This window comes from Microchirus variegatus (genome assembly GCF_963457635.1).
Source record: "Microchirus variegatus genome assembly, chromosome: 16".
NCBI lineage: Eukaryota > Metazoa > Chordata > Actinopteri > Pleuronectiformes > Soleidae > Microchirus > Microchirus variegatus.
In genome coordinates, this window is record NC_139817.1 from 24,700,793 (window position 1) to 24,727,341 (window position 26,549).

At 41.0% G+C, this 26,549-nt stretch overlaps 2 protein-coding genes across 2 annotated transcripts; both read left to right on the forward strand.

Annotated features, from left to right (window-relative positions):
- Positions 1–6,038: 6,038 nt before the first annotated feature.
- lgi3 (leucine-rich repeat LGI family, member 3) lies at positions 6,039–14,343 on the forward strand (the record flags this gene model as incomplete). The annotated part of the gene is made up of 9 exons (XM_083902120.1): positions 6,039–6,241; positions 6,709–6,780; positions 7,696–7,767; positions 8,481–8,552; positions 8,632–8,703; positions 9,541–9,710; positions 11,584–11,748; positions 11,837–11,927; positions 13,614–14,343. 9 exons carry the CDS (start codon positions 6,039–6,041, stop codon positions 14,341–14,343), a joined length of 1,647 nt encoding a protein of 548 aa, XP_083758246.1.
- A 3,604-nt stretch (positions 14,344–17,947) lies between these two features.
- Positions 17,948–26,443, forward strand: piwil1 (piwi-like RNA-mediated gene silencing 1; the record flags this gene model as incomplete). Its single annotated transcript, XM_083903285.1, has 20 exons — positions 17,948–18,016; positions 19,122–19,221; positions 19,848–19,976; positions 20,083–20,297; positions 20,963–21,084; positions 21,258–21,338; positions 21,681–21,878; positions 21,991–22,099; positions 22,398–22,527; positions 23,051–23,168; positions 23,418–23,532; positions 23,636–23,823; positions 23,900–23,972; positions 24,407–24,607; positions 24,745–24,848; positions 24,965–25,035; positions 25,114–25,267; positions 25,447–25,572; positions 25,655–25,802; positions 26,327–26,443. 20 exons carry the CDS (start codon positions 17,948–17,950, stop codon positions 26,441–26,443), a joined length of 2,568 nt encoding a protein of 855 aa, XP_083759411.1.
- Between the last annotated feature and the right edge of the window lie 106 nt (positions 26,444–26,549).

A 26,549-nucleotide genomic window follows, 5' to 3' on the forward strand; every position in this document is an offset into this window, starting at 1 on the left:
AGCCCATCCAAACAAATGGGATGGGGGACTTATCCTACCTGAACTGTACTAGCTCCTACTTCAAAGCGTTCCAGCAATTGAAGTCGAATGTTAGAAAACTGTGACGATCGCGGCGCTTTAGATTTATGTTTGAAGAGGCATTTTGACTGTCAGCCATTCAGTCTACTTACATACACAAGCGAGCCGTTCACGTAAAAGCGTTACATATAACGTCATGAGTATACTTTTACCGTAGCCCTACATATCTTCACGCTGACGGATAACAACGACGACATAATTTCACGCCATAACATGAAAAACAAGTTGTGATAAAATTGCTGTGTTTAAAACAAGTCTACACGCAGAAAAGTAAAGTTTATAGCCTAGTGAAATTATGTCGTTGTTATCTGTCAGCATGAAGACATGTAGGTCTACGGTAAACATATACTCATGACGTTACATATCGATATGTAACGTCATGAGTATACTTTTACCGTAGCCCTACATGTCTTCGCACTAAAGGATAACGACGACATAATTTCACGCCATAACCTGGAAAACAAGATGTGATAAAATCGCGGTGTTTAAAACAAGTCTACACGCAGAAAAGTAAAGTTTATAGCCCAGTGAAATTATGTCGTTGTTGTTATCTGTCAGCACGAAGATATGTAGGGCTACGGTAAACATATCCTCATGACGTTACATATTGATATGTAACGTCATGAGTATACTTTTACCGTAGATCTACATATCTTCGTGCTAAAGGATAACAACAACGACATAATTTCACGCCATAACCTGGAAAACAAGATGTGATAAAATTGCTGTGTTTAACACAAGTCTATACACAGAAAAGTAAAGTTTATAGCCTAGTGAAATTATGTTGTTGTTGTTATCTGTCAGCATGAAGATATGTAGGTCTACGGTAAACATATACTCATGACGTTACATATCGATATGTAACATCATGAGTATACTTTTACCGTAGCCCTACATGTCTTCGCACTAAAGGATAACGACGACATAATTTCACGCCATAACCTGGAAAACAAGATGTGATAAAATCGCGGTGTTTAAAACAAGTCTACACGCAGAAAAGTAAAGTTTATAGCCCAGTGAAATTATGTCGTTGTTGTTATCTGTCAGCACGAAGATATGTAGGGCTACGGTAAACATATCCTCATGACGTTACATATTGATATGTAACGTCATGAGTATACTTTTACCGTAGATCTACATATCTTCGTGCTAAAGGATAACAACAACGACATAATTTCACGCCATAACCTGGAAAACAAGATGTGATAAAATTGCTGTGTTTAACACAAGTCTATACACAGAAAAGTAAAGTTTATAGCCTAGTGAAATTATGTTGTTGTTGTTATCTGTCAGCATGAAGATATGTAGGGCTACGGTAAACATATACTCATGACGTTACATATCGATATGTAACGTCATGAGTATACTACTGTAGCCCTACATATCTTCATGCTAACAGATAACAACAAAGACATAATTTCACGCCATAACATGAAAAACAAGTTGTGATTAAATTGCTGTGTTTAAAACAAGTCCATACACAGAAAAGTAAAGTTTATAGCCTCGTGAAATTATGTCATTGTTATCTGTCAGCATGAAGATATGTAGGGCTACGGCAAACATATACTCATGATGTTACATATCGATATGCTCGATTGTGTATGTAAGTAGACTGAATGGCTGACAGTCAAAATGCCTCTTCAAACATAAATCTAAAGCGCCGCGATCGTCCACGTTTTCTAACATTCGACTTCAATTGCTGGAACGCTCTGAAGTAGGAGTTAGTACAGTTCAGGTAGGATAAGTCCAACATCCCATTTGTTTGGATGGGCTCTGGAACGCAGCATTAGCAACAGCAGAAATCACAGCAGCTTTAAGAGTGTTTCTGCTCTCAGGCTCATCACTGTCACCCACTGCAGAACAGAGGACATGCGTCACCGTTATAATATCAGTCGCCCCTGAGCCGTACGTCTTTGTACTCTCCTTGATTGAATCGAGTGCGGGATGAGATTGGCTGACATACCTTGTGGTGACTTACAGGGCGAGCGAGGCAATAACGGCAATTTGCGTTGGTTGTTTTCTTGGCACAAAGTCCCGGAGGTTCCCCCGCAACCTGCGTTTGCCCCTCACAGATGAAATCATCGTGAGTTTTATTGCCGTGTTTGCAGCAGCAGCAGCACGATCGCTTATTAAAGGCAAGAGACTCGTCAAGCAGGACAGAACTCAGTTTACAGGACGTGTGACGTCATCTCGTCCTCAGCCTCGGCCACGGCAGTCGCTGACATCTATCAAAGCTCATGAAGACACATAAAGAATAAGTTTTGCAGATTTAATGGCCTGGTTTACCTCCGTTAATCACACATAATGCCTCCATAACTCCACCTCTACAGTATCTACGCGACATGTGCGAACACGTCCGACTGAAAGCTTTGGCGCCTTTGTGAGTCCTGTGTGAGACACATTCCCCGGAGCTGTTGGGACTTTCCCTGAACACACATTTTTTACCTTTCTCCCTATTTTTGTTTTCCCTGCTTCCTGTTTCAGCCAAGACAAACTGAACAGACGGACGGACACAGAGGCCTTTTCAGGCTCCTTGGCTTGTGGGTTTGATGGAGCCAGCGTTTTTAAACGCGCTGGTGACGTAGACTTAAAGCTGTTCAAACAGCGCTGAGGCAGGAGGTAAAAAGCTCTGCTTTTAGAACACATTCACCTGCCAGACAGCAGAGGACATGATGAGACAGAGTCTGGCACGGGAAACAGGAACACTCTCAGAGTGAGTGGTGACTTGGCTGAACTCTCCTTTATTACTCGAGACGCTGATATGAAACAAGGCAGCTGTTAATGCCATAATACAGAGTCTGACTGAGAGATGCATTAAGCACAGCCACTTCTCCACGTGTCCTTGTTGCTGGAAAGGACACATGTTTAGTGACCTAATGACCTACAGAGGACATATGCAGGATTGTAGTTTTGTGTATGAGGTTCTTATGCAGACTCAGTTTATTGGAAACACTTAAAGGGACACTGTGTAGTATTTTTGGGTTTATATGACCCAAAATCCACTTTTTTATACATATTATGTGCTCCTGCATTGTCTAGTCGCTGTATAATAGTTTTTGTTTCATTTTCGTAGTGTTTCAAAAAGTCATGTTAAATAACATGGTCGCGCGCCGCGGTTGCATAGCCACTGTTAGCAGAGAGACGCCATGTTTCTACAGGAGCCTGTAAGGACAAACGCGAGAGAACAAATCAAGCGTCTCTTTACTTGTAGCAGAAGTCCCGCCTCCACTCTCTCCACTTCGAAAGACGACGAGGATGACATTTGACCGGCTGAGGACACCGTAGCGCTCAGGGAAGGGAGGGGGTGAGCAGAGGAGCAATTCTTTGTTGTAAATTTCAGCCTCTCCTCTAGATGGCACTATAAACTACTTACTCTACCTTTAAAGGTGCCATATGTTAGAATGTGGCCAAAAACAGTTACTACACTCAAATTCAAAACACCGAGGTCTTTTAGGTTTCGTTTTTTTGACGTAACTGACAACCCGTGGTTGCTCGGCAGCTGAGACTCTACTGACTGCAATGATTGGTAGACGGCGGTAGGTGGCGCCACATGACGCCAAAACATGATTTCAAAACATAAACATGATTTGCAGTCTGCAAAATATATTTTTAATGCAAATATTTTGTCTGTACTGTTGTTGTTGGTGAGTTCAGTTTGTTATATGAACATTATTCCTGAGTCTCTGTGACATATTAGGAGGATTTTATCATTTATTACATAATGCACCTTTAAATGCTCTTTATCTTGCAGTGAGACAGCGTTTACAGACAGAAAGTGAAGTTAGTGTTGCTCTGTAAAGGAAGTCACTGTTTTAAGCTGGTGTAGTTTTTGACTGATTTACATTGGAATTCGATCACAGATTGACTCAATTTGGTCAAGAAAATGTAACCATTGAGTTGAACTTCAATATACACAATGAAGAAATTGAAATAACAGAGCAGCTTAATGCAGATAATGCAGCAGGTTTATTGAGCTTTTATATTTTTATCACTCTACAGTAGCTTCTGTAAAAGCAGTTGTTTCTGCACACAAAGTATAATGGAAACATTTCACACTGCACATTTCCCATGTGAATTAGTGAGTGCACTTGGATGGGGAGCATGGAGTGGATTAATCTGAGCAGTGTGGTCAGATTCCTCTGCCCAGCACAGGGCATGTTAGGGTCTCCAGCTGCTGCTGCTGCTGCTGCAGCTCTCTCCAATCTCTGTGCCATGCAATTACGCTCTTTCCCAGCGGAGGTTTGCATTGGGTGGAGCTCTGCGAGGAATAAGCTCAGGCATTAACTGCTCCAACACTGAGAAACAAACCCCCCCAGAGGAGTCCAGGCGTACGCAGACAGACGTGCTGCAGCAAAGCATAAAAGAAGATAAAACGTAAAAATAGCTGCCGCACAGGAAATGACATTCCTTAACTGGATAAGGCTCGAGGAGGCACCGCCCCATCATTTTCTGACTGATTCATGTTTGAATTCACTCCAGAAATGTGCAAGAAAGAAAGACAGTTGTGCTAAAGATCACAGAATGCTCTGCGTCATATGTGACACCTCTGTTGTCTGTGACGATGAGCTGAGACGTGAACACACAGCAGTTACAGTGTCTCTGTCTCTGTCTCTGAAACAACTGAGTGGTTGTGCAGGAAAGGCTGGTGATGCCTGGCACTGACATCCAGCCTCTCACTCACTGGACTCCACTTTGGCCTCTGCACTCCACTGACTTTATCTCACAGCCGACGGCGCCCTCTGCTGTTAAAAAGTCAGTAACACTTGTAGTTGTTGTATGAATTTACTACTATGTACATAGTATTTTTTGGGGTTTTTTTCCACCCAAATTTTAAATGATTAACTGGTTCCTCATTGTTTTTTTGCTTCTAAGATCAGTTCTGTGTGAGCTTTATATAAAAAAAATATACGCTTCATGATGTCACCACTGTTGGACGCACATAGACAGACTATAGCATAATAACTTATAACATAAGTACTTTTCATTCATGTTTTACTCACAACATCAGATTCTGGTACAATGAACATTAAATATATTTTCACTGTCAATGGCTGTTTATGAAATGCATATGTTTTAAAGGTCCAGTGTGTAACATTCATGAGTGTCTATGTAATTGATGTAAATGAAATATATTATCCATAACATAAGTATGTTTGTATAAGGGTACTTTAAAATAACAATAGTATTGCATATTTACGCTAAGAAGAAGCCTTCATTTTTGCCAGAACGTGCGTTTCACATATTAAAGTACAAATACTTATTTATTTATTTTTACAATGGGCAGTTTCACCATTAGATGGCACTAATACTTCCACACTTTTAAGCAAATGAAAGTGAGTGTGTTTATTTTGATAGAACGCTCTCTCTGTCTGTGTGTGTGTGTGTGTGTGTGTGTGTGTGTGTGTGTGTGTGTGTGTGTGTGTGTGTGTGTGTGTGTGTGTGTGTGTGTGTGTGTGTGTGTGTGTGTGTGTGTGTGTGTGTGTGTGTGTGTGTGTGTGTGTCCCTTGTCTGCTCTTCCTTGATTGCAGCAGCTTAACACCTGATAAGAGCAGAACATGCAGACTCCTGGCACTTTAATCTTCCTTCAGTGCTGATGTGACCACTTCCTCCTCCTCCTCCTCCTCCTCATCTCCTCATCTCCTCAGTCCCTGCTGCAGTTGTTTTAAGGCTTTCTGCCCGTGCAACAGTAAATAATTCATTGTCAGCGACGCTGCCTACAAGTCCTGGTGCGGAGAAACAGCTTTGCTCGTCATTCCTGCAGTGTGCACTCTGGCAGCAGCTCCTCACACTCACAGCAGAGAGAAGCTGCAGCAGCAGCAGATCTCCCACTGATCCACGGGACGACTTCCACTCCATCCCTTCCCATCTCTGTGCTCAGCGTTATCACAGGTGCTGCAGTGACCACCATCGCCTCTACACAAACCACTTTCCAGAAGCAGAAACTTCACAGCCTCCTCAGGATGTTGGCGCTCGGACCCGAACGGTTGAGGCTGATCTGCTTGTCCTTCCTGTGCCTGTGCCTCTGCCTGCCGAGGGAGCTGAACGCCAGGAGAGCCCCGAAGATTCCCCGCTGCCCTGCAACCTGCTCCTGCACCAAAGACAGTGCCTTCTGTGTGGACACCAAGGCCATTCCCAAGAGCTTCCCTCCTGGAATCATCTCTTTGTAAGTAGAAAAAATGCTTTGTGTGTCTGTTCCTCACCTGCCTCAACCTGACTACCTCACTGATGTCACCCTCTATTATCTCAACACTGATTGTAGCCAATATAGTATATATGGATATGGTGCACTGTGGTGTGGAGAGGTGCAGAGCAGACAGAATGATGCTGAACTATAGTTTATGTAGGTCTGCAGCAGAGCTGCTGCTCCTATAGCTCGAAGAAAGTACAAAAACATGTTTGATAAATGGACAATGAAATGGAAAGCGTAAGCATTGTGTGGTATCAAGGGACTGGGACACAAGGGGCTGCTGGAGGTGGCCTCATTTTACAAATGAAGAGAAGTAAAGAAGTGAAGAAGGAAGTTGTGTGTCCTAGTTTTTAAAAAAAGACTGATATTTAAAGTGAAGAAGGCATTGAAATGACACCGTTAACTGTCAGTGACACCGTGTTCTGTCGTCTTATCTTGAACAGGACCATGGTGAACGCGGCCTTCACTACTATCCCAGAGGGAGCGTTCTCGCACCTGCACCTGCTGCAGTTCCTGTGAGTGCTGCCTGTGATCTGCACAACACAGCTTTCATTCATTCATTCATTCATTAAAGGTGCATTATGTAATAAATGATAAAATCCTCCTAATGTGTCACAGAGACTCAGGAATAATGTTCATATAACAAACTGAACTCAACAACAACAACAGTACAGACTAAATATTTGCATTAAATATGCATATTCATGTTTATGTTTTGAAATCATGTTTTGGCGTCATGTGGCGCCACCTACCGCCGTCTACCAGTCATTGCAATCAGTAGAATCTCAGCTGCCGAGCAACCACGGGTTGCCAGTTACGTCAGAAAACTGAAACCTAAAAGACCTCGGTGTTTTGAATTTGAATGTAGTAACTGTTTTTGGCCACTTACATATTCCTACATATGGCACCTTTAAGTTACCTTCATATGCAAATACAGTCACAATACTTACACACACACACACCCACACACACACACACACACACACACACACACACACACACACACTCTCTGTCTCTGGCTGTGACAATGAAAGGACTTGAGCTGCTTGAAATGAATGGTTATTGAAAGCAGTGGTGACATAGCAGTAATTAGTGTCTCTGTATCAGTGTCATTTGCCAATGACTGACTCCCTTCAGTTTGTGCTCTGCACAGACAAAGGCTTGTTTATTTCCTCAGATGCGATCACGAGAGTGTGTGTTTGTGTGTTTGTGTGTTTGTGTGTTTGTGTACATTTGAAATGCAGTCTTCTTATTGTTCAAAACGTAACATTTGTTTTTTCCCCTAAATTCCATAAAAGTTTGTGTGTGTTTCTTATAGATCATCTGTGAATTAAAACCAGTCGCTGGTCATTTTCATCCAGCTTTAGAAGAACATTTGCAACTTCAGAGAAAAAATATTTCATCAGGATTTTCTCCATTTTTTTTTACAGACTCTTGAACTCCAACACATTCACCACCATATCTGATGATGCCTTTGCTGGTCTGTCTCACCTTCAGTACCTGTGAGTATCTGTATCACAGAAAATGGGACTACTTTTAAATTCATCTTCCATACAACAATGTACATGGAAACTGCAATTTTCATAAGAAAGACTCAAAGCTCCTCTTCCTGTGATGCTGCTGCTGCATCATGTGATGCTGTACGTGTGCACCTCAGTGAGATGAAGTGATACATACAGAACTTTGGTGAAAATGACAGTTAGTCTAGATCGGCTCATTTGTGGATAGTGAATAAAACCCCTGAAAAAAAGATTTCAGAGGCTTCAGTGAAAGAAACAGTAAATCTTCCCTCAACTGCATCTGCAGAGTGATGAAGCTGCATATGCTGTGTGTGTGTGTGTGTGTGTGTGTGTGTGTGTGTGTGTGTGTGTGTGTGTGTGTGTGTGTGTGTGTGTGTGTGTGTGTGTGTGTGTGTGTGTGTGTGTGTGTGTGTGTGTGTGTGTGTGTGTGTGTGTGTGTGTGTGTGTGTGTGTGTGTGTGGCTGCAGCATCAGGCCTCACTGCATCACCACCATTACTGTTGCTACCCACTGTGAATGCTAATAATCAGTCAAAACTGCATATCTATCTATCTATCTATCTATCTATCTATCTATCTATCTATCTATCTATCTATCTATCTATCTATCTATCTATCTATCTATCTATCTATCTATCTATCTATCTATCTATCTATCTATCTATCTATCTATCTATCTATCTATCCTCGTCCACAGGTTCATTGAGAACAATGACATTCAGTCTCTGTCAAAGTTCACCTTCAGAGGACTCAAATCGCTGACTCATCTGTGAGTGTTTTCTCAGGCTAAGATGATTGTTTTTTTTTGCCAAATACAGACGATGAGAACATTGTCTTCTTCCACACAGATCCCTTTCGAACAACAACCTGCAGCAGCTGCCGAGAGATCTGTTCAAACACCTCGACATCCTCACAGATTTGTAAGTTTGACTTTGACTCTGCAGTCTGTCTCTGGAAGACACTGGTGAACTGTCTCATGAGGGTTCAGTGGACAAACACACTCTTCTGGATCAGATTGGTTAATGTGTCAAGAAAAACCTTAAAGGTGAAGTAAGTAGTAAGTTATAGTAAGTTATAAGTAGTAGTTATAGTGCCATCTAGAGGAGAGGCTGAAATGTACAACAAAGAACTGCTCCTCTGCTCACCCCCTCCCTTCCCTGAGCGCTACGGTGTCCTCAGCCGGTCAAATGTCGTCGTCTTTCTCCGTGTCAGCAGATGAGGTTCTAGTATTTATTCAGATGTATAAGTCTGTATTTTGTATATCGTATTAGCTCCGTCAGTGGAGGCGGGACTTCCGCTACAAGTAAAGAGACACTTGGTTTGTTCTCTCGTGTTTGTCCTTACAGGCTCCTGTAGAAACATGGCGTCTCTCTGCTAACAGTTATGTTATTTTACATGACTTTTTGAAACACTACGAAAATTAAACAAAAACTATTATACAGCGACTAGACAATGCAGGAGCACATAATAAGTATAAAAAAGTGGATTTTGGGTCATATAAACCCATAAATACTACACAGTGTCCCTTTAAGGTCACAAGGTCAGAGCTGCAGTCACTTTTTGGCAAGTGGGAATGTACATTGTATGAGTTGCACTGCTTCTTTAAGTGTATTCTAACATGTGCAATGGACTGGGTGAGGTATAATCTCTCAGATATTTGCCTGCATGAATGAAATCAAGTGATTTCAGGGCATTAAACGTGTTTAGGTTTACAAGGTCAGAGCTGCAATCACTTGTGAGTTCCGTGTGTTACTCAGAGACCTGCGTGGGAACTCTTTTCGCTGTGACTGTAAAATCAAATGGTTGGTGGACTGGATGGAGAAGACCAACACCTCTGTTCCTGCCATCTACTGTGCCAGCCCCTTCGAGTTCCAGGGACGCAGGATCCAGGACCTCGTGCCGCGAGACTTCAGCTGCATCAGCGCAGGTTTTGCTTTTATACTTTCTCCTCTAAACATTTGAATCGTTTCAGTTACATTATCTTTCTGTGTTTCTCAGTATAGCAGTATGTGTGTTTTTCTGTCTGTGGCTGGACTGAGAGTGACACATTTTATGTTATATAATGGTACTATGGCTACAAAATGCCAAGAAGCACCCCTGAAATAGTTTTAGGGCCAATTCCAATTCCTATCTTAACCCTCAAGCTCAAGCCTTAATCTTAACTGGCCTCAAAACCAAGTGTTGAGGGTTATTTTGTCACTTAGAAATGGGACACCCCTTAAATGCAGATACGTCTTCAGACTGTAGGGGGCAGAATAACGCCAACGCTGCGTCCAGTCTGTCAACTCCAAAAAAGAAGAAGAAGAAGAAGAAGACATTTACGTCAGGATTATTTATTCTGATCCGTTTGTCAGTTATTAGGTTGTCAGTTAGTTATAAGATGATACTCATACAAATATTCAGCTGACAGTTACCACACACCACGACTTATTGAAAAGTAAACCACACCGGCCGACTATTGACAAAAGATGGTCAAATAAAAATAAATGTTACGCAACAATGACGTCAGTAATCCATAATATGGGCCTAAACTAAGATCATTTTTATATCTCTATTAACAAAGAAAATACTTCATTTGTATCGCACTTGCTTCGCTGCTTTCGGCGCCATCTTTGTTATATTATATAACACGCAAAGCATTCTGGGTAGCCCTTGCTCCCAAGGGTGGTCTCTGAAAATCTCAATATTGAGGGCGATACAGCCCTTAAACTTGGCCTCAACTTAATTTTTCTGAGAATCAGGACAGAACTTGGACTAGAGGGAGAACATTTTTGAGATTGAGGGTTAAGCAAAGGAATTGGAATTCACCCTTAGATTCTACTGCTAAAAGTAAACCTGCATTTGTCAAATAAAGCTGCTGCTGTTCCTGCACCTCACAGCTCCAAGTTTCCTAGCTGCAGTCTACGTAACGCTGCGTTAAATGACAGATATCCAACCCGTAAAAGAACATAGAAGCAAAAACCGAGTGTCTTGCACAGCAGAAGGCAAAGAGCTGTGTGTGTGTGTGTGTGTGTGTGTGTGTGTGTGTGTGTGTGTGTGTGTGTGTGTGTGTGTGTGTGTGTGTGTGTGTGTGTGTGTGTGTGTGTGTGTGTGTGTTCTTGTACTTGCAGCATACTGAGGACCAGTGAGGGTTTTTAACCAACAAAGTGAGGACATTTTTACGGAGTGAGGACATTTTGGCCGGTCCTCGCTTTGTATTCATTGAAATAACTTCCTTAGGTTGCTATAACATGCTATACTGAATTTGTAAAAAAAAAAAATTAAATTCAAATTTCGGACGACATAGTATAGTATGACGTTTTTGTCAAATTTTAGACCAACATTTTTTTTTTTTTTTTTTTTTCAAATGTGTTTTAAATATTTTTTTCAAAAAAAAGTTCACATTTTTTTTTCATTTTTTTTTCAAATTTTGGAAGACAGTATAGCATGACGTTTTTGTCAAATTTTGGACCAAAAAAAAAAAAAAAAAAAGCCCATTTTGCTCTGGGGCTCCACCTGCAGACATCTTATGGTACTGCAACCACTAGTTCTTTGTAGATATTTGTAATTGTGTTGATTTATAAAGTGGAAATGCTGGTCCTCACTTTGTCAGCAACCCAGTCCTCAGTATGCAGCAAGTACAAGAATGTGTGTGTGTGTGTGTGTGTGTGTGTGTGTGTGTGTGTGTGTGTGTGTGTGTGTGTGTGTGTGTGTGTGTGTGTGTGTGTGTGTCATGTGGAGACGCTGGCAGTGGTTTGGTCATTACTCAGAATTCCACAGGGTATGATTCCAGAGTTCCGCGCTCTTCTTTCTTCCTGCAGATTTTGCAGTTTATGAAACCTTCCCTTTCCACTCCGTGTCTGCCGAGTCCTACGAGTTCGGTGGAGATCAGTACGTGGCCTTTGCTCAGCCCGATACAGGCTTCTGTGCTGTGTATGTCTGGGACCATGTGGAGTTGGTTTTCAGGAAGTTTCACAACATCACCTGTAAGTCGCTTACTATGACAATCTATCCGAACACTGTTTTCATGAGGACAACGATCACGATTTCTATTGGTGGGTGTTTGTGTTACAGCTCGCTCTGCTGTGTACTGCAAACCTGTGGTGATCAACAACACACTTTACATGGTCGTGGCACAACTCTTCGGTGGATCTCATATCTACAAGTGAGACTTGATCTTAATGTTTAAAGCTCATTTATTAATGTGGAAAATTGCCTTATAGGCAATAAATATTACAAAAAGGACAAATCTGAAATACTGTTCTACTGTATATACAAGAGTATGTGATCAGAGAGGAGTGTATAGAAGATTAAACAAATAAGAAATAAATGATATAATAGTAGTAAGAGTCACCTTATCTAATTTCATTATACCAATGTGTGAATTATATGAGGATTAGAGAATAAATCTGCCTGCTGTGAAAAGCTTGGCTTATTTTCAGCACTATCATTTAACGTTGGTGATAATGGTGTTGTTTCAAGAGCTCAGTGTTTTATTTATAAGTTTGAGAACCAATGATTTAATGCACACATAAAAGGTTTATTCTAGTGCTACAAAAATCCTATGATTTTTATTATTATACAGTTAAACAAGCATACTATATATATATTCAATTCTGGCCAATAAACCTGCCTTAAAGGTGCATTATGTAATAAATGATAAAATCCTCCTAATATGTCACAGAGACTCAGGAATAATGTTCATATAACAAACTGAACTCACCAACAACAACAGTACAGACTAAATATTTGCATTAAAAAAAAATGTCTTGCAGACTGCAAATCATGTTTATGTTTTGAAATCATGTTTTGGCGTCATGTGGCGCCACCTACCGCCGTCTACCAATCATTGCAGTCAGTAGAGTTTCAGCTGCCGAGCAAACACGGGTTGCCAGTTATGTCAGAAAACGAAACCTAAAAGACCTCGGTATTTTGAATTTGAATGTAGTAACCGTTTTTGGCCACATTCTTACATATGGCACCTTTAATATTACACACTGGTCCTTGAAATTAAAAAAAAAAAAAAAAAAAAATGTCCATTATGTCATGGACTAATTATTAGCTAGCCTGCTAAGCTCATCAACAGTTGACTGATGCCAGATTCTGACACACATAATAAGGGCGCTTTCACACCACTAGTTGGATTATTTGATCCGCACCAGGCAATACAAGTGTTATTATGTAACATATGACTCCAGTGTGGTCCACTTTCACACCAGCAAACCAACCAAAATTGGCCAAAATTGATGTGTTTATATCTTCCGGTAGAAAAGCGCCAATTTTGACTCACTATGGAGCAACACGTTCACACATTGCTACTTGCTCTGATCTTCGTTTATTACATTCTCTGTATTGGCCATTTTTGGCAAAATATCCAATTTGAGAATGAGTCGCGTCTGGAGAACAATCTGCTGATGCACTGGAGTCGGCGAAGACGTATATCGCGTCATTTCAGGCAGAGGAGACGCGCTATTTTCATGAATGTGGTCGTGCTAACTATGAGACGAAGATTGCTCCAAAGACCTACAAGGTAGACTATGTCCATGGCATTTACTGCAGAATATGGTTTGGACCCGAGTTGGCGTTCTCACCAGAGGGACCGCACCAGAGTCTGACATTTGGTGCGGAGTCAAGCGGACCCAGACCACCTCTTTTTGGCGGTCTAGGTCCGCTTGATTTTGTGCGGACCCGAGTGCGATTGATGCTTTCACACCAACGAAAACCAAACCAACTAGAGTTTTTGGTTCCAATGGATCGTTTGGTGCGAACCAACTGCTGTTGGTGTGAAAGTGCCCTAAGAGTGGTGTCAATCTCATCCGAGCAAAACTAATGAAATGCAATGTTATCACAGGTGGGAAGAAGGTCCACTGCGCTTTGTGAAGATCCAGGACATCGACACCACTCGCGTGAGGAAGCCAAACTTTGTGGAGACCTTCCAGATCGACGACGAGTGGTACTTTGTGGTCGCAGACAGCTCCAAGGCCGGCTCCACCAGCATTTACCGCTGGAACAGCAATGGCTTCTACTCCCACCAGTCCCTCCATCCCTGGCATCGGGACACTCATGTGGAGTTTCTCGACGTGGCGGGAAAGCCTCACCTCATCCTGTCCAGCGCTTCCCAACCACCGGTCGTGTACCAGTGGAGCCGCAGCCAGAAGCAGTTTTCCTTCTTCACCCAGATCACTGAGCTGCCGGACGTTCAGATGGTTAAGCACTTTGTGGTGAGGAGAGTTCTTTACCTCTGTGTCACGCGCTTCATCGGCGACTCGAAGATCCTCCGCTGGGAAGGTCAGCGTTTCACGGAGATCCAGACTCTGCCGTCTCGCGGCTCCATGGCCGTGTATCCCTTCACCGTGGGCCTCCTCCAGTACCTCATTCTCGGAAGTGATTTCTCCTTCTCCAGGGTTTATCTGTGGGATGACCTCACGCAGCGTTTCCAGCCCTTCCAGGAGCTCAACATGAGAGCCCCGAGATCGTTCAGCCTGGTGACCGTCGACAACAAGGACATTCTGCTGTCTGCTACCTTCAAAGGCAACACCCTGGCCTACCAGCACCTGGTGGTGGATCTCAGCGCCAAGTAGACATGTCGCTGTACATGTAATGTGCCAAAAAAAAAAAGATTTGTTGTTTCTCTTGTTGTTTTAAGCGAGGAAAGGAATTAAATTATGCACTATCCCTTAAAATTTGAGTGAATGCCAACATGGATTTTGTGCCACTGTCATATATATTACTGCGTCTGTACAGCCACAAACTGTAGGACAGTTATTTAGAAAACATATTCTCTTGTTTAACTTTAGAATTGTGTGCATGTGCACCTTATTCACTGGATGAGACTGGAAATGATGACTAACTTTAAAACTATGATGATTTTGTAAGTTACACAGTGAAGTTTAACAGTGGAACGATTTGCATGATACAAGTAATGCAGTTTGCATGTTCTCCCTGTGTGTGTGTGCGTGTGTGTGTGCGTGTGTGTGTGCGTGTGTGTGTGTGTGCGTGTGTGTGTGTGTCTGTGTTAGTTTAAACTGACACTCTAAATCAGAGGTCTCAAACTCGCGGCCCGTGGGCCACATGTGGCCTCCCAATCGATGTCCTGCGGCCCTGCACTTACTTTAAAGTGATAATGAAAAGTTTTCAAAATGATAATAATACATTAGGTTGCGTTAATTATATTGTTTAATATTGTTTAATACATTCAACATTTAAGTGTATATAATCGTGTCCTGTGTTGTTATGTTATAATAAATAATTCTATTAACAGATTCATTTTGCATCATAAATGTTTTATTTTTTGTGAACTACATATCAAAACAAACACTTTTGCTTTGAAATGGTAGGCAATTTTATCCTGGATATTTCTTGACTTTGACCGATGCCTGGCCCCGTCATGACCAGCCTAGAAGTTCACTGGCCCCCAGGACATTTTGAGTTTGAGGCCCCTGCTCTAAATGAACAATGAGTGTGTGTGTGTGTGAGTGAATGGTTGTTTGTCTCTATGTGTGCCCCTGTGGTGGACTGGCGACCTGTCCAGGATGTGACCCCACCTTTCGTCAGCTAAGATTGGCACAGCGCCCCCTGTGACCCTCACGTGGAGGATAAAGCAGTAGAAGGTGGATGGATTACGACAAATTACGGTGGCCCTGAGGTGCAAAACACAAACGCAAATCACAAAACACAGCGCAAATCAAAAACACAAACGCAAATCAAAAAAACACAAACGCAAATCAAAAACACAAAAATATTAACTCAAAACGCAAACACAAAAGCAGAAAACACGAAAACATTAACTCACAACGCAAACACAAATCACACAACGCAAACACAAATGCTGAAAACACAAAAATATTATCTCACAACGGAAACGCAAATCATAAAATGCAAAGAAAAAAGCAGACAACACAACAGAAAGGCTTTTCTGCATTTGTGTTTGTGCTGTGAGTTAATGTTTTCGTGTTTTCTGCTTTTGTGTTTGCATTGTGTGATTTGTGTTTCCGTTTTGAGTTAATGTTTTTGCGTTTGTGTTTTTTGATTTGTGTTGTGTTTTTGATTTGTGTTGTGTTGTGTTTTGTGATTTGCGTTTGTGTTTTGCACCTCAGGGCCACCGTAAAACAAATGGATGGATTCTTACAAATAATGCAACTATTTCAAAGTTAAAATCCTTCCTGATGTCTGTCTTTATATTTGAAAATAATCTTTCAGTGTGTGTTTGTATGAGGTTATTTATCACTGACTTTGCCAATCGTGCCACCAAGCAAGGTGGGAGCAATGCGTCAATACCTAACACATCAATAAATCTGAACTGTCCCTTTAACATTTGTCCTTCAAAAATAACCCATAATTAACTGAGTGTATTGTCTGTTTAGTGTAATACTTTGACTGTTTGTTTTGATAGAACATGGGAATGTGTGGGAGCTATGAGATTAAGGAATGTACATAAAAGTTATATTTAAAAATAGTTTTTTGTGGCATCGTCTTTTTAACGTTTAATTTTTGCTATGCACATGAAAGGTGGATGGAAGAACAAATCCAGATGACTCGTGTCCAAGAGAAGACGAACACTCCGCTCAGCGCCATGTGGGCATGGTTACACATTTTAATTTATATTTTGTTGATATTTGGTTTATTTAGTGTTTTTTTCACTGTACATAGTTGCACATTTAGAGATAATAAACACAGTCAGAGATTTGACTTTTTTGTCAAATTAAAATGGGTCTTTTTTATTTTAAAATGATGTATGCCTACTTTCCATGTTACGTTTTTTAATAAATCCATATAATATACATATACATATGCATTATTGTATTTCTTTTTTTACAGTAATTATCCATTTTACACATCATTTGGTAATAAATTAAGCCGGAATTCCGGAATTCCCATCACTAACTGTATTCCATGCTCTGCACAGACATATGGGGTTTTTGGCTCGTCCGATCGACCAATCGTAGCGAACTACAGGTAGTGATGAAGACCCATGATAATAATGGAGTATACTGAAGTGTGTGTTTTGTCAAAGTTCCGCCATGTTTGATACAGTGACTGTGCTGCATGGTTCATTTGATCAGCTTTGGGCCGTAACCCTGTATATTTATGAAAGTAAATAACAAAAACATGCCCTTCAAAAACAAATGCAAACTTTCTATACATTTTTCAAACTGCTTTTTCACTGGAAAACACCACCATGTGTGGATTTGAGCTCTGAGTTTCAGTGGCAGAGAAAAGGGAAGTAAAGTGTGAGCACTGCTGCCATCTAGCGGCCGCAGTTGAGACTGTAGTGATTGAACAGAAGCAGACACAGAACCACTAGGTCAAACGGATCAATCCGCTTACAAAAGTAGTCCGCTGGCATTTCGGATTTCAGAACTGCCCACAAACGCATTAATCGGAAGCGTCCAGTTGGAACTATTGCACCTGTTGTAAACAATAATCAAACATTCAAACAGTTTTTCATTCATAAAAAACAAAAAACAAGTTGGGTGGAAACTGCGGAGGCGCATTAATTTTCTCGGTGAAGTGGCTTTGACACTACGTTCGCGGTTGCAGGTTCTTTCACCGCCTGCGCACCTGGAGGAAGGTTGTCAAACTGAGGAGTGAAAGAAAAGAACTATCTCAAGGGTGAGCAGTTCTGTTAAAATTAACATTTTTCGAAGGCAACTAGTTCGGGAGAACTCAACATATTCTTTATCTAATTTGCATAAAATGGAATCATAATTTATCAGCCAGCTAGCTAGGCCCTGTCGCTGCTAATCGATGCTGATTGGCTCAATATCAATCCGGAAAGTCAATATTACAGTATTTCAGTCTATTGCTACTACAGTGGGTCTCGTGTTTCAAATTAACGTGCCACATAAACACACCATTTTCGGTGTTGTCAGTCAAAGATGGTGGAAAAAAACGTGCAATTTGGTGGTAGCATTTGTTAGCATGCTAGTCTGTACTGGATGCGCAGCGCCCTCACTTAATTAGCAGGCGCCATTTTGTCTGCAAGAGGAAAAAACGTCATTTCTGTTACAACTCAGGAACGTTTATAGATCTTGTGATTAAAATCAACGTATTCAATTGTAATTGTTTCATAGAAATTATGAAATGTTTATTATTATTATGAATATTAATAATCATAATAATCTGTATTGTATTTGCTAAATGTTTGTTTTTGGTGGTCGCTGTATTATTTGACAGGATACCAAGATGACTGGTCGCGCACGAGCACGATCCAGGGGCAGGGCACGCGGTCAAGAGATCACGGCACCTGGAGCGGTAAGAGCAGTCTTAATTTAAATCTGTGCCGATGGATAGATTGACTCATTTAAAATGTGCATTTAGAGTTAGAAAATAAAGTTTTAACTGGAATTGGCACACGTTTTTATTATGAAATCAATGTAAGCTTTCTCTTCGTTTCATTTATGTAGTTGTGTTTATAATTCGTGAAGGTGTTCCTTCATAACACAACCCTCATCTCACTCTCGTTTTCGCTCCAACATTTCAAGTGCGCCTTTATTGCTAATTTTACGGTAAATGCTTTGTCTAGCTTACTGCAGCTCGTGGAAACTTCCGGTTTTCAAAATAAAACGTGGGTATTAAATGTTTATTAAAAGAAAACAGTGTTAAAATGTATTTTTTGGGGCGGGTTGAAAAAAAAGAAAATAAAGATGTGTGTCTCATTAAACAAGTGTAACCCTGCATTGATTTTGAGCCAGCTGGTGAAATAACCTGGAGGCTATTGAGCTATAATTCTCATATGTACCTGTGTGTGAATTTTTTTTTTTTAAGTGTTGAAATGTGACAAAAAGAGGTGTGTCTGATACAGTACATGAAGCTCTACTGTTCTACACTGATTTTGACCCAGTAAGTCACATGACCTGAAGCTATTGAGCTATAATGCTCATATTTACTGCATGAAATGTATAAATAAAATCATAAAAAAATTGAAATGTATTAAAATGTGGTTAAAAAAAAGGTGTGTCTCACACAGCACATGTAGCACTTCTGTCCTTCACTGATTTTGACCCAGTAGGTCACATGACCTGGAAGCTATTGAACTATAATGCTCATATTTACAGTATGAAATGTAAAAAAAAAAAGTGTTAAAAAATAGGTGCGTCTCATACATCACGTGTAGCACTACTGTTATACACTGATTTTGTAAATAAACACTCGAATCAACTTCATAACAGTATTGTGTAGGAGAGGTAGCCTTTAGCAGAATATTATGTTATTGCTGTTGGTCAAGATAGATTATTTGCTCTATTACAAAAACCTAAAAGGGAAGATCCTGTAAATGACGCCGAACTGATTTATGTCCCTTTCAAAGCATCCGACTGCCTCTGTATTACCAGATATTTTTTCTTTACTTTCCCTTTAGAGCCAAGCTCGAGAGGCTGAACCTGCACCTGCTCCTAAAGCTGAAGGAGAGCTTGTTGGTCGTGGGAGGCAGAAAGGTCCGGGGCCATTCACTGCAGAAGGTACAGTCAAAACCAGTGTGAAAAGCCTTGAGGAAATGCAAATAAACACTAACTTACTGTGATAGGCAGTGAACTATAGAACTAAATAAGAAGATATATTAGTTTACTGCTTTATACTGAAAACTGGTATTCGTATAGTGGGAGAATCCTCCATCAAGGCAATTCTTCACTGTCAATATACTGACTGCCAAATCTGACTGCCCCAAATGTTGGCTGTTGATTAAAAAAAACATTCTTAATCTGGATTTTGGCCAGATTACCACCAAAATGTAACCTTTTCATCATTGGCTCGTAACTGCATTCCCAGAAAATGTTATATTAAACATTATTATTATTATATAATATTAAAATGCATCTTTTATTCACCAAGGTAATGTACTCACTGGAATAATGTTTGTACTGAAACTGCACTGCGTTATGTTCATGGATGTATAATATGAACTGGATAGAGCTCCGCCCCTTCGCTTCCGTTCATCCCTATGAAGCTGCTCACCCAACGCATATGCCAAAAAAGTTTTTGTGTATATATATATATAACATAACATATGTGTGATGGGACCACTCTATGGCCGCTTTAAAGTTTTGTCTGAATAAGGGTCTTTACCGTCTCGATTTCTGTTCATCAGCTGTTGTGGAGATATCGGCTGGGTTTCAGCAGGTGAAACTTGGAGAAAGAGGTGGACGCCGTCGTGACTTTAATGATGTAGGGGTCAACACCCGGCAGGCTATGGTGCATGTGAAGGACTCCAAGTCTGGTCTGTCAACACTTGCTATTAATATTCAGAAGCACTTTCAGCAAATAGACATTTTGTAACTGTGGAGTTAGTCAGTCACTTATTAGACCCGTGTGTACCTCTTCAGGAACAAGTGGAAGGCCTATTCACCTGTCAGCCAACTTCTTCCGGATCATGTCCCGTCCCCAGTGGGTTCTGTATCAGTACCACGTGGACTTCAATCCACCAATGGAGTCTCGTCGTTTGAGATCTGCTCTCCTCTTCCAGCATGAGGAAACTCTTGGCTCAGCACGGAGCTTTGATGGAGCTCTGCTCTTTCTGCCTCACAGATTGCACAACAAGGTATAATAATACTTAAACAGGGTATCTGCTGGGTCTTAAAAAGTCTTAAATCCAATAATTTGAATTTAAGGCCTTAAAATGTCTTAAATTCCCCTAAATTCTTTTAAAAGGTCTTAAATACAATTTTGAAAGGTCTTAAAAATCTATTAACGTGACTTTTATTTAAAACATGCATAAACTTCAGTCTCGCTTTGAAATGTTTCTATTATTGAGGATGCAATAACAGAACTACAACACGGAACTAAAGTAGGCCACCTGTGCTGCCCGGTGAGAATTTATCCAGCACCACTAGCTAGTGTGCTGTGCGTGCGCCATGGTGTGTTGCAGTTTAGCATAGCAGCGGAAAAAACTTAATGAAAGCCCACAGCTAAACCGAATTGCAAGTTCAACTATTTGTGGCTCCAATTTTCCTTCATGTCTTTTGTACTTTTTTGCCAGTAAGGATGTGAAATGGGTCATAAATTGTATTCATTATGGTCTTAAAAAAGTCTTAAAGTCTTAAATTTGACTTGTTGAAACCTGCAGAGACCCTGTTAAAGCAAAGGTTTACCACACATTTCTTACCTTCTTGTTTCTTTGTAAAGTGAAGAGTACTCTGAAAAAAGCACAATATGTCTTATGTTAATAGTAATAAAGTGATAAAATGTCTTTTGCTCAAATGTCAGGAGACTGTGCTTCACAGCGAAACAAGGAATCAGGAAAAGGTTAAGATAACTGTCACACTGACGAATGAACTTCCACCGACATCACCAGTATGTCTTCAGTTGTACAACATCATCTTCAGAAGGCAGGTCGCCCCTCTCAAAATAAATACTCCACAGTAAAGTGTGTAGTGGTTGCATGTTGATACAGAACTGTATTATTGAATCCAATAACAAAAGCTATGCTATGCATACATTTTCTCAATGTTTTTGTCAAAATATCAAACATTTCATGAAGGATGTCATTTAATTTCTGCAGGATCTTGAGGATTCTCAACATGCAGCAGATTGGACGCAACTACTACAACCCCAAAGATTCACTCAACATCCCACAACACAGGTTATTTAGTTTTCTCTGTTATTTAGAACCATCTGGAACAGTTGTTCAGGGTTTCCCCCAGAAAACCTGCCAAGCCCCCGTGGTGGGGCCTCTCGGGCAGCCCACGTAGGCACGGTTTTATAAATCTGACACTTTACTGACACCTTACTAAATTTAAATGAACATTTTATTGTAAAAATGAGGAAATTCAATCAGACTTTGTGTCTTGAAAGATAATTTGTGCTTTTTAAAATTATTAAACTGAGATCCTGCTTTTGTTTCCTTTTGATAGAAAATAAGATTTGAACATGGCCACTTTTAAGTGCTTATGGGCAGTATTTGAGATTCAGTTTTTTATTTCAGACTGACCATCTGGCCAGGTTACTCCACCACCATTCTGGCATACGAGTCATCGATCATGATGTGCACTGACGTGAGTCACAAAGTCCTCCGCAGTGAGACGGTCCTTGACTTTATGATCAACTTGAGGCAGCAGTGTGGAAGTCAACGATTCCCAGAAGCCTGCACCAAGGAGCTTGTTGGACTCATAGTCCTCACAAAGTAGGACAGTTCACACAAATATGTGTATCAGTATTCATCATTTTAAATACAGGGTGCAGAATGCAACTCATTGTAAAGATCTGTGGGGTCACTCACTTTTTTCTTTTTTTAGGTACAACAACAAAACCTACAGGATTGATGATATTGCATGGGATCACACGCCCATCAACACATTCAAGAGGGGAGACACAGACATCTCCTTCAAGAACTACTACAAGACTGTAGGTGTCATTTATTCTATAAAAGTACAACTGGGAAAATAATAAAATCTACCATGTGCTGGATCCTTTTTTCAGCACAACCTTTAGGCTGATGTGGAAAAAAAAAACTATGCAAACAAACCTGAGCAAAAAAAAAAATACAATTATGTCACAGTCCAGTTTGCTTGGCTCGTTTTTATGAACAAAAATCCGCTCGATTTTGCGAGTTCTGCACAATTATCGCTACTCTTAAAAAAATTAAATATGCGGTACATAATTATTCATAACGGACTTGACACATAATTTTTTTTATTTACAGCAATACAACCTGGACATCACTGATGTGAACCAGGTGCTACTGGTCAGCCACGTGAAGAAGATGGTGGGTCCTCCAGGAGCTGCTCCACCTGGTCCTGCCATGCTAATCCCAGAGCTGTGCTACCTTACAGGTTACTGCCTTCAGGGTTTCACACTGACTTTTTTTTTTTTAGTAACATTTGGGTGCACCCAAATTCTTCCAACGTACTGCCTTCACCGCCACAATCTCAAGGCCTGCCTTTTTGTCATTTCCCTTACAAATTCATACTTACTCATACTTGTTATAGACCTACAGTATTTTTCAACTTAAAGGGGTGGTGCAATGAGCTGCACACAAACACAATGAACAATAATTGGCAAATACTCAACTCAGTAATTACTATTGAATATGTGTCTGTGTGAGAGGGAGAGCTGCGGGGCAAAGGCATGAGTGAATGTAATGATTCGTTGTGGGTTTTTTTTTTTTAATCTTGTGATGGTCAGTGTTCACTGTGTTGCCACATATTAATCAATTTATAGGAAACGGTTCAACCAGTGTGACCAAAACAAAATATTTGATTTTTATTTTTTTTTGGGAGGCTCATTATAGTTGGTTCATGTCCATGGTGAATGATGTTGACCATCTGTGATGAGTTTCATTGGTGTGTTTGACAGGGCTGACTGATAAGATGCGAGCTGACTTTGTGATCATGAAGGACTTGGCCACTCACACCAGACTGGGCCCAGTGGACCGAGAGGGACGCCTCACCAGATTTGTCTCTAACATACAGAAGTAGGTGATGATCATTGTCTGAATTCACTGGGTTGTATTTGTTGAATATCTCACATGTTCACAGTGATACAATTTCAAGGAATATTATGTTCATGTTAATATAAATTCAGTCAAGTCTACATTTTCCTGCCAGGGAATTCATTTCAGCAGTTTTGTGTATTCAAATGCTGGGGAAAACACATTCTGTCAACACCTTGAGACATCAAAATCCAAAGCTTTGATTTTAAACCCTTAAAATTATTTTTGCAGGGATGCTGATGCACAGTTGGAGCTGGATAAGTGGGGGCTCAGCTTTGATAAGCAGCTCCTCAATCTGAATGGCAGAGTTCTCCCGGCAGAGAGGATTTTCCAGGGCTCAAGATCGGTATACTATGCTTGTAGTTTTTTAATGTGTCTTTTTAATGTACTAATCTGAAGTGTTATGTGATCCTAATTGAGAGAGTGACGCAATTAATTATGTCACCTAGTATGAGTACGACCCCCTGTCAGCTGACTGGACCAAGCCCATGCGTGGGTTGCCTATCATCTCCTCTCCTCCACTAAACAACTGGCTCCTTTTTTACACCCGTCGGAATGGCAATGAAGCCCAGTCTCTCTTGCAGACTCTTGGCAAAGTGTCAGGTCCACTTGGTATCCGCATGCAGAGAGCAACCATGTGAGTGCTAGCTGGAATATTGGCTTTATTTGTCAAGGCAGAGATTTTTTTTAACTTGAGCTGGTCTTGTGTTCAGGATTGAGTACCAGGATCATCAAGAGTCTCTCTTCAGAGCTCTGCAGCAGAATGTTGGACCTGACACACAGATGGTTAGTGACTGTTAAGTTACGGATATTTGACAAGAATATCCTTATGAAAAGTTCATGCTACAGTGATATTCTACCATGAAAGCAGGGCATTTAAGTAGAAGGATGCAATGGTAATTTATTTATCTCAAACAGGCTTTTAGCCAGCAGGGCGTCCTGCTTTGAGCTGTTAACTAAAGCGATCAGCTCATCTGATGCATCTGTTGTTCCCTTAATTACAGCGCTAAAGCGACTTGAGGCCACGGCATGAAAACAATAAAAAGTGCGCTCTTCAGATGTCAACACATTTTTCTAAGATCTACTTGGATCTGCTGTATTTCATCGCGACTGTACTCGATCCTCGTCATAAAGAGCATTATGTACCTGTCATATTATATGGATGTGTGGATGTATTCACAAAACAGTATGAAACCTTCCACTGTTTTATCATGCGTCAGGTGGTGGTGGTCCTACCCAGCAACAGGAAGGACAAGTACGATGGTGTCAAGAAGTACCTCTGTGTGGACTGTCCCACTCCCAGCCAGTGTGTGCTGGGCCGTACCCTCAGCAAACCTCAGGCCCTCATGACTGTGGCTACCAAAATCGCCCTTCAAATGGCTTGTAAGATAGGAGGGGAACTGTGGAGTGTGGAAATCCCTGTAAGTAAAAAATAATAATAATGATGATTTCTAGGAAAATGAGAATTCATTTCATTTTATTTCTTTTTTTCTTGGGCACTGTTGGCTGAAGAAGGAAAAAAAAAGCGATGTAATACTGTTCTCACCTTTTTGTGCAGCTCAAACAGCTTATGATCGTTGGCATTGACTGCTACCATGACATTGCTGCAGGGAAAAGGTCCATTGGGGCTCTGGTGGCCAGCCTCAACCAGAACATGACCAGGTTAGTTTCTGCAGCAGAGCCAACTGACTGACAATTAACCATATCTTTATTTACAGTCTACGTTAGGTTGTTTACATTTACAGCTCTGTGGTTGTTTGTTTGTTTTCTTTGTTCAGATGGTTCTCAAAGTGTGTGCTGCAGCACAAAGGTCAGGAGATCATGGACGGACTGAAGATGGCTTTGAGTGGTAAATTGTTAAACATTTTTCAAATAAACATTAGTTCTTTGTCAACATTGAAGAATAACTAACACACCTGTTTTCTAGCTGCACTGAAAGACTACCTGAAGTTCAACAGCTGCCTGCCGTCACGCATTATTGTGTACCGAGATGGAGTCGGTGATGGCCAGCTGGCTAGTGTGGTCGACTATGAGGTTTCACAGATCATGGACTCTATCAAGTCCATGGGGCAGGACTACATGTGAGCTTACCATGTTCAAGTTCAAGTCTACAATTTGAATAATGTGACAGCAGCCACAGAAACAATCATGTAAACTACCAAGTAACTGATTTTGATGCTGATTTGCATGTAGTTAAGTGGGAAAATTCACACATCCAAGTAATTTGACCACGAGTTTTCTCTCCTTCTGCTCCTTGTAGGCCAAAGCTGAGTGTGGTGGTGGTGAAGAAACGCATCAGCAGCCGATTCTTCGCCTTCATCAATGGCAAAGTCGCCAACCCTCCCCCAGGCACCATCATCGACATAGAGGTCACCCGTCCTGAGTGGTATGTTTCTCTGCTGATTCTATATCGTTTCACCGTGTGTGTGTGTGTAGAGGTAGTGGTTAATTGTCGCCACATTTGTCAGGTACGACTTTTACATCGTCAGTCAGTCTGTCCGCATTGGAACCGTGTCCCCAACCCACTACAATGTCGTGTACGACACCAGTGGACTGAAGCCTGATCACATGCAGCGGCTTACCTACAAGCTGTGCCACATGTACTACAACTGGCAGGTAGGCTGAAGTCGACATCACTGCTGTTAATGAACCTGTGGGTGTGGCAGAAGACATTTTCACAACCCAAATTAAAATGGGTGCAATTTTACTGAAATGTGTATATGTTTATTGGGGTGCAACAGTTCAACAAGCCCACAGTTTGGTTTGTATTGTGGTTTGGAATTCCAGGTTTCAGTTTGTATTTTTTTGGGGGGGTTTTTTGCACACAAGAAGAAAAACATTTGAAAAGTTCACCGTTTGTGATAAAATAACATGTTCTGTTCAGACATGATGACTCATGAATGCTTCCACCAGTGTTCACAACATAAAGAGCAAAACAAATTCAGCCAGTAGTGGCATTACATCTAAATGAAAGTGACGTTTATGGTTTCATACACATTAAATGTACTGAAATATTGCAGTTTACGCCCCCAAGCTGAACTGTGGCTTGTGTATTGAACGGTTCAGTTTTGCACCCCTAGTGCATATACATATATGTATGTGTGTGTATAATAATGTGCTGTACTTTCAATGGGCTTTAGGGAATCATCCGAGTGCCGGCTCCCTGCCAGTACGCCCACAAGTTGGCGTTCCTTGTGGGCCAGAGCATCCACAGAGAACCCAACATGCATCTGGATGACCTTCTGTTCTACCTGTAAGGGCACAAAGATGACAACTCTGAAGTTCTTGAGTTATTCTGAGTTGACTCTAATAAGTTGGTGTTTGAAAATGTTTTTGTAAAAGTTTTGTATTTATCTTTTCAGT